At 42.7% G+C, this 14,304-nt stretch overlaps 1 protein-coding gene across 1 annotated transcript in view; it reads left to right on the top strand.

The window, feature by feature from the left end:
* Window positions 1-14,304, top strand: part of plch2a (phospholipase C, eta 2a) — a 243,904-nt gene that overhangs the window by 186,475 nt on the left and 43,125 nt on the right. The window contains 4 exon segments of the mRNA XM_034145637.1: window positions 2,487-2,657; window positions 7,843-7,936; window positions 9,250-9,453; window positions 11,138-11,258. Of these exon segments, the coding sequence (XP_034001528.1) occupies window positions 2,487-2,657; window positions 7,843-7,936; window positions 9,250-9,453; window positions 11,138-11,258 (590 nt within the window).

Below are 14,304 nucleotides of genomic sequence, written 5' to 3'. Positions count from 1 at the left end.
GGTCAGACTGCTTCAGTTCACCATGGAGCCGGTCAGACTGCTTCAGTTCACCATGGAGCCGGTCAGACTGCTTCAGTTCACCATGGAGCCGGTCAGACTGCTTCAGTTCACCATGGAGCCGGTCAGACTGCTTCAGTTCACCATGGAGCCGGTCAGACTGCTTCAGTTCACCATGGAGCCGGTCAGACTGCTTCAGTTCACCATGGAGCCGGTCAGACTGCTTCAGTTCACCATGGAGCCGGTCAGACTGCTTCAGTTCACCATGGAGCCGGTCAGACTGCTTCAGTTCACCATGGAGCGGTCTCAGACTGCTTCAGTTCACCATGGAGCGGTCTCAGACTGCTTCAGTTCACCATGGAGCGGTCTCAGACTGCTTCAGTTCACCATGGAGCGGTCTCAGACTGCTTCAGTTCACCATGGAGCGGTCTCAGACTGCTTCAGTTCACCATGGAGCCGGTCAGACTGCTTCAGTTCACCATGGAGCCGGTCAGACTGCTTCAGTTCACCATGGAGCGGTCTCAGACTGCTTCAGTTCACCATGGAGCCGGTCAGACTGCTTCAGTTCACCATGGAGCGGTCTCAGACTGCTTCAGTTCACCATGGAGCGGTCTCAGACTGCTTCAGTTCACCATGGAGCCGGTCAGACTGCTTCAGTTCACCATGGAGCGGTCTCAGACTGCTTCAGTTCACCATGGAGCGGTCTCAGACTGCTTCAGTTCACCATGGAGCGGTCTCAGACTGCTTCAGTTCACCATGGAGCGGTCTCAGACTGCTTCAGTTCACCATGGAGCCGGTCAGACTGCTTCAGTTCACCATGGAGCCGGTCAGACTGCTTCAGTTCACCATGGAGCGGTCTCAGACTGCTTCAGTTCACCATGGAGCCGGTCAGACTGCTTCAGTTCACCATGGAGCCGGTCAGACTGCTTCAGTTCACCATGGAGCGGTCTCAGACTGCTTCAGTTCACCATGGAGCCGGTCAGACTGCTTCAGTTCACCATGGAGCGGTCTCAGACTGCTTCAGTTCACCATGGAGCGGTCTCAGACTGCTTCAGTTCACCATGGAGCCGGTCAGACTGCTTCAGTTCACCATGGAGCGGTCTCAGACTGCTTCAGTTCACCATGGAGCGGTCTCAGACTGCTTCAGTTCACCATGGAGCCGGTCAGACTGCTTCAGTTCACCATGGAGCGGTCTCAGACTGCTTCAGTTCACCATGGAGCGGTCTCAGACTGCTTCAGTTCACCGGGTCAGGGATGACACGGGTCCTGGCATGGCCTCCTGCAGTGAGACCGTTCAAGCTTTCTGTAGGCTCTCTCGTTCCTTTCCAGCTCGTTACAGCTACACATCTGGAGCTTCCATTGGTAAAAGAGCCGGAAGCTGTTGGAAAGTACAAAGATTAGAGTAAACATTTTAGCAAACTAGCTTTATGTTGGTCAATGAACAATATTACACACTTGTTAATAAAGAATACTTGTGTGGTCACATTTTAAATGAAAAGTTATATTTTAATATAATAACAGCACTGGAGCCCTGGGCCTGGCAGCAGCATATGGCCTCAGGAGCTTAGCCAAGAAATTAAGAGGGGTAACAGTCGACAGTCTGTCATAGACGTTTTTCATTATTTTAAGATCTTGTTGGCATTGTTTGTTCGTGTTGAATCAATCCATGGTTTATATACATATTTTAATATATGTTGTTCCTTATTGTTCTTTATCTTAGACTGAAATCAGAAGGGTTTTTAGCCTTAGGTTGTTTCTGATGTTTACTTGGCTTTGACAAAAAGGGTTTTGTCAGATAATTCATCTTAAACAAGACTAAGAATTCAACAGTTTTGTCTACAATCTACAACTGCAGTAAAATGTCTCAGTTCTTTTACAATGACAAGACTAAATTGTCATAGTACATTTAAAAATAAAAAACAGTAAGGCTGACTGTCTGAAACTCACATGAATAAATAGCTGAGATACCAACACTACATACAAAAAAGTCAAATTATGCTTCATCATTCAACATTACAAACACAAATAGCATATTCCTGGAGGAAAGTTATTTTATTGACATGTGATGTCAGGGAATGACGATTTTTGAATAAGTATTGACATTTAGTAAATGGGTCATTTCAGCAAATACAAAATATATGTATAAATATATTTATTCAAAATAATTACATTTTAATATAGACAATGTATACACAAAGGTGGCGAAAAAGAAAGGTGAACTGGGAGGGCAGAAAGCTTAGCTTATAAAGTTATGTGAATCATCCCATTTTCAACATTAATGAACAAGACATATTTCATTTCAAGACCTCAAATACTATGGCAAAATAACTACAGACAGTATGAAAAAATTTGAAAAAATTAAGTTTCAGAACATATTGAAAATTGCTTTAGATTGTAGAACAACAACAGTCTGTCCACCCTGCATGTTTTTAGGTGGTTATTAAAATACGAAGAGCAAAGAGCCTAAATGTTCCTTGTACCCGGTGTAGGAGGCGGACACGGATGATAACCAGGGGGCGCTGGGCTTCGAGGAGTTCTGCTCCTTCTACAAGATGATGTCCACGCGCAGAGATCTGTACCTCCTCATGATCACCTACAGCAACCACAAAGACCACCTGGACTCTGAGGACCTGGCCCGCTTCCTGGAGACGGAGCAAAAGGTAACTGCTGTGACAAAGTCCCTGATTTAGAAAGGATTCAGAGACGTTTCCTGTCTGTTTGTAGATTTGAGTGTATTACTGTCAGTAATGATCCTGAAACATGTATCTGCAGCGGAGATGAGCAGCGGCTGTAGAGGTCCTCTGAACCCACTTCTTTCTAACTCCCAAATATTTGTACATGTATTTTTTAACATTTCTGTTCGTGTGCAGAAAAAACAAACAGTTAAATGTTAGTCAGTGTGCTTTCACTGCGTTGGTTTGTGCTATCATCCCACATTAGCGGGCAATCAGTGGTACATTTGAATCCAAGCTATAAAGCAGTTGCTGCATTGAAAGGCTACTTTCTTTAGAAAAAGAACAGATTCAGTCAAGCATGGATATTTCTGTTGCCATCATCCCAATTTACCAGCCCATAAGTAAGCTAGTAAATAGTCAATCCAAGCCACAAAAAATGTGTGGCACTTACTGTATGGAGCAGCAAATCGACTAAACAACATGGTTTCAGTCTTTGGGCTAAACTAGGCTAGCCATGTCTGGTTTCAGCTGTTTTCTTGGAGGAACCTAGATGATTCCATTTTTTTAATTTTACATTTTTGTGAATGTTTCAATAAAACTGTGTGCGGTTGGAGAAAATAATCTTGACTATAGATACGCTTGTTGTTGAACGTCTTTTCATGTTATGTAAATCCAAGCTACAAAATATTTGCTGCATTGAAAGGCTACTTTCTTTTCACAAAAAACAGAGATGATCCTACCAAGCATGAATATGTGTGTGCTATCATCCCAATTTACTAGAGCATTAGCAGACAATAAGTGTCCATTTAGTGCTCAGGGCCTGAAAAATAAGCTTTTAGAACACTGAACCAATCAAATGAAATGTCCCCTTGTGTGCTGCTACAGGCAGAAGTTTGTGTTTCTGCTCTTTCACAGTTGTATTGACTTAATACCCATAAGGCTCTTGTGCATGGTGGGAGGTCAAGAGCTTAACCGAGGAGCCACTGGGCCCCTGAGGTGTTCCTTAATGTCGCGACATGAACACAGGGAAATTAGCATCGTAGCATCTCAGCTCTGGAGATGCATTTGTAACGGGCTGTCAGATGAAGAACTAACTTGCTAATGATACCGTGGCTTGAAAGAGAAAAATAATCAATGGGCGGAACAGCTCGTTTTCTTTAAACACCCAGTGTGTGCTCCTTCAGATAATTTGCACACTGTTAGGCTTTTTAATGTGCAGAAACAGACTCTTTAGAGGCAGACGGCTCTGTTGGAAGTTTTATGCCGTCGGCTCCGCTCAGGTGGGCCGTTATTTCTCTCCAATTATCCTCTGCGTTAAGATCTGCTGCTGGGAACGAGATGGCTCTCCTACTCCTTTGCTGCAGGCAGTTTTGTGAAGTGATTTGTTTGAAACGATGCAGAGAAGCAGCAGTGTTGTCTAGACTGGAATCATTACCTACACACGCTGTTAGTTTCTGCTTCTGTCTTCTCCTTGTGTGTCTGTCAGAGTGAAGAGAACATAATGTGACCAACTTCCATCATCTTTCCATATTATTGAACAACTCCTATATAAACGCACAATCCTGTTATGTACCTGACTGAATATGACAATTAATTGAATTGTCTTGGACCTAATATTTGACTTATGTAGACTTATAGGTACATACCTACATTCCTAAACAATAAATGGTCAACTATTCAGTGGCAGGGAACTGGTTCATGAAACAAAGGATCATTCCATTCTGGCTATATGGGGGTGCTGGATATTAGATTTACTTAGGATGGCTTGGTTTTCTCAATACATCATGATATACAGCCTGTTTTGGTATTAATATAAGCCTATTTGTAATACTGAATACAATTTAGAAAAATGTATTATGTACTATCAATTAATCTTCTTAGTGTGTGTGAAATCACGATGATAGAAGTTGCATTGTCCAAAGACAATTGGAGCTCAGAAATGCTTAAAAACAACAACATCAGGCTGTGGTTTGAAAATGGAAGAGCACTCACAAAAGAACATACATGTAGAGGGCTGAAATGATTATGAATATATGAATGATTGTCAAATCCGCTGTTTGCAGCTTGAAGCTCTCTCCCTCAGTCTGACCCATTGCTACAATGGTGGGATTTGAAATGTTGGCTAAAAGTTATATTAACATGCATCCAAATGTCCCTTTTCCACCAAATCGGTTCCAGGACCTTTTCCGGGCTAGAGCCTGATTTAAGCTCTGGTTCTTCGTGTTTCCACCGCAGCGGAGGCGGCTCTAAGCAGCGAAAACCGGTTCTTAGCTGACCCCACTCGGCTGCCCGCTAAGAACCAAGAACCAATACTTCGCACTTACGCCAGAGGGGGGCGAGATTAACCTGAGCAATAACAGTTCATGGCGAGTACGGCAAATACAAGTTGTAACAAGCAGTAGCGCTGAGAAAAGATATGCGACCACACACAAAAAAACACACTTTATAAAGTCAGGCAACACTAACCAGGCTTCGTGTGATTCTGTTTATTTGTACCTTACTTTGACCATCCGTTCGCTGTTATTGATCATTGTGGAGAGCAGGCAGACGTTTTGTTTGTTATTATAGCAGCTATCGGATGGAATCAATACATGGGCTGCACAGGTTGTCATGTCCGACTATCACAAGTAGAATCATAATGAAAAATACGCCGGTAAAAAGTGCCTGTAGAAAACTGCTTAGCAAGTAGTCAGTTTAGCTTCGGTTGCTATGCTAACATCACCCATGTTATACCAGAGAAACTTTCATAACAGCGTTGTGATGCCAAACAGCGTCAATTCAGACTGACACACATTCACTTAAGGGGAACTGGGGATATGTATCAGCTGCTTGTGTGACAGTCAGACAGTGAATACTTTACAGCGGCCGCTGCCGTGAGTTAACGGGAGACTAAACTCTGCCGTGAGTTAACGGGAGACTAAACTCTGCCGTGAGTTAACGGGAGACTAAACTCTGCCGTGAGTTAACGGTAGACTAAACTCCGGTGGACGAGCAGCACTGCAGCGGTCGGTAAATGCCGCTGAAACACATTAATAAACAATGAACCACGGCACTCTGGAGAAAATGATTTGGTTGGAGAAGTCGTTTTTGAATTTAACCTGGCTTCGTATGATTAAAAGCAACACGATCATCGACCCAACGCAGTCCCCCATTGTTGTTGTTGTGAGCGACGTCGGGGAGAAAATCAGCGACGTTGACGTCATGACGCAGCACCAGTCGGGCTCTTAGCGGTGGAAACACAAGTGGGGCTAAAAAGAAGAACCAGTTCGGAACCAGAAAAGCGCAAGGACGGAGCTAGAACTGGAACTGGTTTGGTGGAAAAGGGGCACAAGTGAACAGGCTCTGAAACCACGTTCCGTCCAGCCCTCTGTGTGTGTCCCTCCATCCTGTCTGCTCTGTTTCAGCACTACGGACAGTGACACATAATGAACAACGTCAATCAATGAGGAAACCCAGCACAATGTATCCACAACACCTCCATCTATACAAGCAATGGCTGCTGTCAATAGCAATGTCTTTCAGGGCTAAAGCTTCTGCTTCTTCTTATTGTTCAATGTTAGCGTTTTTAAAAGTGAATAGTAATTGTATAATTGTTTTGCAACTAAAACACACACTTAAAATGTTTATGGTATTAAAGCCCAACTAGGTACTGGTTGTCATAACTGTACAAATAAAATAAAATATATGATGCTAATGCTAATGGGGGGGGGTTGGCAGCAGTCTGCAGGCTCTCTGCCTCCCAGCATGCTCTTTGGTGCCAATCCACAGTAACAATGAACTAACATCTGCTGAGCGTCTGGATTTGCTCTCCACACAGAACTTTATCCAGATTCTTTTGAGATGTAAAAATGGCATGGAATCCCACTAAAGCACAAGCCTTTAACGCCCCGTCAGCATAGAAGCTTTTTTTGGAAGAAAGCACAGGGGAGAGCATCCTCGCAGTGTTTCATCCAATAAACGCTCCCAGTGCTTTTTCTATAGTTTCCATGACAACGATATCTTGACAACCTGTCACCACTGTTATATGACAGGCTAGCATTGGATTGTATAATCTGTTTGAGCTACTATACATCTGTTTGACATGTTTGTATCACTATTACAACCAAAATGAAGAATCCTGCTCCCACACACCACTGACAGCTGTAGAGAGAGGGAGGACGCAGTAAAAGTCACACACTCACCGGCAAGGGCAGCCGGGCAGAGTCGCTGCAATACATTGGCTCTTTGTTATGATAGTTACTGTGTGAAAAACACGGCAAAAAACAAGCTTTCCATCCAATTGCCACAGTGACATCAACAGCACTTTTCTGAACTGTTGACATATTTTCAATTGGAAGTGGACCACTCAGAAATCAACCGTTGGAAGCTGTACTTGTTCTATTGGCGGCAGCATGTGACGGAATGCGCTCTGTTCTCATTGAAATCAATGAAAAAAAGACACTGGCGCTCAGAAAAGACGCTAGGTGGACTTTGTCCTTGTCCTTTGGATGTTTCAGGTGGACAGCAGTGTCTTACAAATGCTCGAACTGTTGAATTGTTTGGAATTGAGTGAAAGTGAGTGAGCGAATTGGTTAGTTCTTAGTTCTGGTTAGATTGTCCATAATCTGAGCGGTTGATGCCTCTATGTACCTGGAGCCTGTCTGAAGTGAAACTCTTGAGCCAATATTCCCTTCTGGCAACATTTTCAAACACTCATTATTACAAGAACAATCAGAGTGGAGCTCTCTTCCAGAAGAGGCTGACAACGCAGAGTCTGTGGACTGCTTACGGCAAGCGTTAAGAGACATTTAGTGGAGAGTATCAGACCCCCCCCCCCGATACCTCTGCTCTGTGTTCATCAATATCCAGAGCCAGATCCTGTCCCATAGTTTGAACGGTCACAGACACACGAGCACAGAGTCCTTGGTGAGGGGTAGACTGCCTTCCCTTTTCAATAATCAACATGGGGTGTGATTGACTGATGGGGGGGCGGGGCTTTGAGAGCTGCATTCTGCATCCAGGATGTAGGGAGCACTCACAACTGGTTGATGCTTTAACTTATCATAAATGATATTATTATTAATTATGATGCCAGATTTTTCTTTTTTTACGAGGGGATTATATTTAAGTATATTATAGCATAATGCATACAGTAGTATTGTTGTTTTACATATGTGTACATCATTTGTAGATGACCAAGGTGACCAAGGAACATTGCCTGGAGATTATCAACAAATTTGAGCCGTGCTCCGAGAACCAGAAGCAAGGAGTTCTGGGAATTGATGGTAAGCCTACTTTAATAACATTTACACCCAGTGCAACAGAAGTTCCATGTAGGCTTCCTACATATGAATTATTCTGTTTTCTGCTATTCAAATAATATCCTAGTAGTACTGTATCAGAGTGGGGCTTTTTGCTTCCCGGCAAGGGGAGAATTTAGAAATTCTCTCAATGTTTCCTTACATCTCCTTCATATGGCAGATGCTTTTGTCCAAAGAGACTCAACATTAGAGCCTGTCCAGAGGCAAGTGACACTTGAACTAATTGAACAGAACACACTTTAATTTGTGGTATTCTGTTAAATCCCTAGTCTTTTGTTAGTGCTTTTGTAGGTATAGTGTAAAGGTGTACAGGAACAAAAAAGACAATTAAAAAGGAAATTAAATGGATTTACATTTAAGTAAATTCTCTCTTCTGTTGGTAGTACATAATGAGATTTGGCTTTAAATGAATGCTAATGCACTCAAGTGCCTTTGGGTAAAAGCGTCAGGTAAATCCGATGTAATGTAGTTTAATGGATAGGCAGATGACTCCTCTCTCTAATTTACTGAAGTAAGGCTTGTATGAAAAATATTATCACTATGTTTTCTATTCCACTTAGAAAAGATATGTAATACCTTAATCATTGTTTTTTTTCCCTTTGGAAGGAGAATTCTTTTTTAAATGGCAGTACTACAGTATACATCAAACCTGACTGGCTGATGTGTAAACAGCTTGTTATGAATGACCACATTCAGAACTACTCATCTCTCTGATGACAGAATATCTATGAGCTGTGAGATTTGAATGTGAATGGAATACACAACATTGTTTGGAAATATACTTACAAGTCATTTCAAGAGTCATTTTATTGTGCAACAATGACTTAAACAAACAATTCTAATAAAATCTGTGATATCATAGTTTGTGACGTAAAATAATTTAATGTTGTATATTATTCTTATAAAATGTAGAATTTGTTCTTACCACTTTATTCTTAAAATCTCTTTCTTCTTTTTCTGTTGGGGTTTTGCACAGATTTAGTGTAAGAGTTATGTCTGTCATTTTGTAGTAATTAAATTACTTATATTGTCAGTTTACATCTCAATAGATCAAGTAATGTGGATGAATAATAGAATTTGATTATTTGATGAAAAGGTGTTGGGTTTAAAATGTTATTCTAATTTCAAACCTGAGAATAAAAAAAAAATATCCCAAATTAATCTAAAACACATTTACTTTGATCCTCAGTACACCACTTTTCAAGCTCTACTCCAGATTGTATTCCGGAGTCAAAACCGTTTAAAAAACTTGATTTTGTTTGACCTTCTTCCTCCAGGCATTACTAACTACATGCGCAGCCCGGCGGGGGACATCTTCAACCCGGAGCACTACAGCGTGCTGCAGGACATGAAGCAGCCGCTCTGCAACTACTTCATCGCCTCGTCCCACAACACCTACCTGATGGGGGACCAGCTGATGTCCCAGTCCAGGGTGGACATGTACGCCTGGGTGCTGCAGGCCGGCTGCCGCTGTGTGGAGGGTCAGCAAGGACACACACTCACACTCTCAGGATACAGGCACAGCTTAGCATGAAGGCTATCACCAGAAGTACAGAGCTAAAAATAGGCTACAAACAAACTGTATCACGTTCACACGACTTCACATTAGCCCCGCAGAGCTAAAGGTGGCTAATGATAGACGTGTTGACGTAGATAAGTCTCACTTGAACACATAGGATGCACCCCAAGTCTCTTATTTGACATTTCCTCGATCCTCAATCTTAGCTTGAACTGGAAGTTGAACGAAGCATATACGACATTTATAAAGGATATTTTCCTTTTCATGATCTGTTGTTTCTCCCATTAACTCAGTGGCTCTCAAACTTCTTCTGTCATTCCCCACTTTGAACAGGTGGGCCTTTTCAAGCCCCACCTGTTCCTCATCGCTCCAATCAAATGGTAGGCCAAGCTTAAAATGGTCAAATGTATCGTTCTATAACAGGGGTCACCAACCTTTTTTAGGATGAGAGCTACTTTCACAAAATAAAACAAGTCGTGAGCTACTGTCACTCCTCTCTTTTAGTTTTTTTTGCAGTGTACTGTATATATTTAGCACATTTTAACATTATGATATGCTGACCTTTAACCTTTGTGTGCTGTTTGGGTCTGTGGGACCCGTTTGCAGTGTTTACTAAAAGAACATGTATGCAATTTAATTATTTTAACCTGCTTTATTTGGGGGTGGACCTCACCTCCTCTAGGGGGGTCCGGGGGCCTGCACCCCCGTGAAGATGTTTTTTTAAATGTTGAAGTGAAATGCATCAATCTGGTGCACTTTAAGCACAACATGAATTGATGGATACAGCTCTCAACACTCGGATGAAAGGGAGCTGTATACTTTTCAATACTCCAAACATCTTTAGAATATGATCACAACCAATAACAAATCATTTAAACTGGTTTATTCTTATCTTATGTTACCTAGTTAGCATTCTTTCTTTTTATTTATGCATATTTTATTAATCACTCCCCTTTCAAACTGCTTTTTGTTTTTGTTACTGTCCTATAGTACACATTGGAATGATTTCTTACTTAATTTTTTACAACTAGGCTATATTAAATAGATAAAGGTGTGCTCTCTCTAGCTCTCTCGCTCTCTCTCTCTCCAAGACTAAAAGCATGTGGTAACCTGGTTCTGGTCTGTCTTGCAGTAGGCTGGATCCTGGAAGGATGCAAAAGGACCCGTGAAGGATCCCGCACGGGCAACGTGTTTTGTGGTTTGTTAAACACTAAACTCCTGTGTTACACCCAAACCGTGCTCTTTCCGTCCCTCTTTGAACCCGGTGTGAGCGGAGAGGCTCACAGTGGCACCTGAACAGGGACGGAAAGAGCAGGGTTTGGGTGTAACACAGGGGTTTATTGTTTAACAAACCACAAAACACCTTCCAGGATCCAGCCTACTGCAAGACAGACCAGAACCAGGTTACCACATGCTTTTATTCAGTGACTGATTACCTGATTCTGATCAGCTGTCTGGCCTCCGGCCGAGCCACTCCCTTCAGTCCAGCAGCCGGCGCCCTAACCACACCCCGCTGCCACAGACTCATTCCTGCACCCTTCTATTACTGGCCCAGAAATAAAAAAATGTTTTAAAGTAAATAGCAGTGCTATTATTTGTTGATTGAATTTGCAATTTTTCATGTTGTTTGTGTTTCCTGTCCGCAGTGGACTGCTGGGACGGTCAGGACGGAGAGCCCATCGTGCACCACGGCTACACCCTCACCTCCAAGATCCTCTTCAAAGACGTCATCGATACCATCAACAAGTACGCCTTCGCCAAGAGCGAGTAAGTTCACATACACGCAGACACACACACACACACACAGACACTCTCCCTCGCTGTTAGTATTCTCAATGTTCTATTTTTACCGTGGTTCGCATGCTCACACATTCAGTCAGTCAGAACACTTTAATCATCTTTCGTGTGTGTGTGTGTGTGTGTGTGTGTGTGTGTGTGTGTGTGTGTGTGTGTGTGTGTGTGTGTGTGTGTGTGTGTGTGTGTGTGTGTGTGTGTGTGTGTGTGTGTGTGTGTGTGTGTGTGTGTGTGTGTGTGTGTGTGTGTGTGTGTGTGTGTGTGTGTGTGTGTGTGTGTGTGTGTGTGTGTGTGTGTGTGTGTGTGTGTGTGTGTGTGTGTGTGTGTGTGTGTGTGTGTGTGTGTGTGTGTGTGTGTGTGTGTGTGTGTGTGTGTGTGTGTGTGTGTGTGTGTGTGTGTGTGTGTGTGTGTGTGTTTTTTATGAGCTTGTGGACAGTATATGGACATGTGTGATGTCAGATCACATCACAGCCTACACTGTGGGCTGTTTGATGGTAACACCACGGAGGAAAACGGGGGAAATGAGGCTTGGAATGCACTTGCAGGGTCAGATGGGTTTAATTCAGCTCAAAGCGTCTTTACTATGAAGCTGATGGCTTGTGAGCTGATGAGTACAGGCTCATTTCATTTCAAACCTTTATTTATCCAGGTTGTATCCCATTGAGATCATTGATCTCTTTTTCAAGGGAGACCTGCTCAAGTAGGTTCCACATGAAACATAAAAACATAAACAGAACAACAAAAAGGACATCATACAGCATCATTACAGGGATTACAATTTACATAACTATCCACATCAACAGGTACCAACAGCTTCCGATTGAGTAGCATCCAACCGAGCTTTAAAAACATTTAGTGGCACCAGATTGCTCAGTTTCCATTTCAATTGCAGACTATTCCAAGACAGTGGAGCTGCGCATCTAAATGCTATCTTCCCTAAGACAGTCCTAGCAGTTGGCACATTTAATACAACCACAGCATGCGATCTCAGGCAGTAGCCACTTACAATTCGCCGTGAGATCAGGGAGCAGATGTAGGATGGAAGTTTCCCTAACATGGCTTTATATATAAAAATGTACCAGTGACTGAGCCTCCGTACAGTTAGCGAAGGCAAACCAGCCCTTGCATACAGGGTACAGTGATGGGTTAATGCTTTACAGTTTGTCACAAATCTCAGTGCACTGTGATACGCAGCATCTAACTTGACCAGGCAATTGGCAGGTGCATTCATATAAATCAGATCACCATAGTCCAGCACAGGTAAAAAGGTCACAGTGACTAGCCTTTTTCTGGCCTCGAGCGAGAAACAGGACTTGTTCCTGTAGAAGAAACCTAGTCTAACCCTCCGTTTTTAAGCAGGTTATTGACATGACGTTTAAAAGTGAGACAGTCATCAAGCCAGATACCAAGGTATTTGTAACAGGTAACCACTTCGAGTTTTATTCCTTGCGTAGTTACAATATCTAAAACAGGCTCTGGTGTCTTTTTAGCTTTTGAAAAGAGCATTACCTTGGTTTTCTCAACATTTAAAAGAAGCTTAAGCTCAGAGAGCTGAGTCTGAATAATGTTAAAAACAGCTTGCAATTCAACAACAGCCTCCTTAATGGAGGGACATGCACAGTACATCACGGTATCGTCCGCATTAAAAATGTAAGGTTGCTCCTTCGACATTTTCACCTAAACTATTGATGTCGATGGAGAATAAAAGTGGACCTAAAACAGAACCTTGAGGAACACCATTAGTAATGTTTAACCACTTAGAAGACAGCCCATCAAAATGAACACATTGAGACCTTTCAGAGAGGTAGTTCACAAACCACCCCACTGCATGGCTGGATATGCCAATACTGAGTAGCCTCTGCTTTAAGATGCGATGATCGACGGTATCAAACGCTTTGGAAAGGTCAATAAATAGAGCTGCACAACTCTGCTTATTATCTAAAATACTCGCCACATCATTCACCACTTTCATTGTGGCAGTGATGGTGCGATGTTGCTTTGAAACCTGACTGATCTTTAGACAGGATGTCATTTGTACATAAAAACACCTTTACCTGTTCACTCACTTGGCGTTCAAGAACCTTAGCCAGAACTGATAATTTGGAGATGGGCCTATAATTATTTAATAAGGTGGCCTCCCCACCTTTTAGTAGAGGCAGGACATACACTGACTTCCACAATTTTGGAATTGTGTTTGTGCTGAGGGAGAGGTTAAAAAGAGTAGTGAGAGGTGGAGCAATAAAATCTGCAGCTATCTTTAAAAAGAAAGGTTCTACGTTGTCCGGGCCGGCCGGTTTCTTAGGATCTAACTTGGTTAAAGCTTCACGAACAACATTTACAGTAAAAGGAGTAAAACTGAAAGGGTTTTCCAGACAACATTGTTCAGAGTCACAGACTGTGGTGTTCACAGTAGCAGAGTTAGTCACAGAATCAAACCGAGAGCCACAGGACACAAAATGCTCATTAAAACAATTTAACATGGTGGCCTTGTCCGATATAGAGCCAGATGCTGTGGTAAGGCACGGAGGTAGCTCATTTCAGATCTCACCGGTGGATATCGATTTTATGGCTTTCCAACATTTTCCAGGATTGTTCAGGTTCTTTGTGGTAACTGACAGATAATACTTCGACTTAGCACTTTTGACATGTGAAGTGAAGCTATTCCTTAGCTGCCTAAAGCGTAGCCAGTCTACCTCTGAGCCTGATTTCCTAGCCTTTGCCCAGGCCTTGTTTCTCTCATGTAGGAGACTGGACAGTTCAGCAGAGAACCAAGGATTGTCTCGTCCCTTGACTCTAAAAGTACGTAGGGGTGCATGTCTATCAATGATCTCCATAAAACCAAGATAAAAATAAGACCATGCAGTTTCTACATCAGCACACAGATCGATTTTACCCCAATCAAACGATAGTTACGTATGTAACTACGGTTCTATGAATACTGGATGACCGCCAGAGGCGGTGCTTTAGCACTGGATATCTTCTGTCTCGCGCATGCGTAGGTCGAATATTTATATCAACA

Source organism: Trematomus bernacchii, unplaced genomic scaffold, assembly GCF_902827165.1.
Source record: "Trematomus bernacchii unplaced genomic scaffold, fTreBer1.1, whole genome shotgun sequence".
In the NCBI taxonomy this organism is placed as follows: domain Eukaryota; kingdom Metazoa; phylum Chordata; class Actinopteri; order Perciformes; family Nototheniidae; genus Trematomus; species Trematomus bernacchii.
This window is presented reverse-complemented; position numbering and strand designations above follow the sequence as displayed.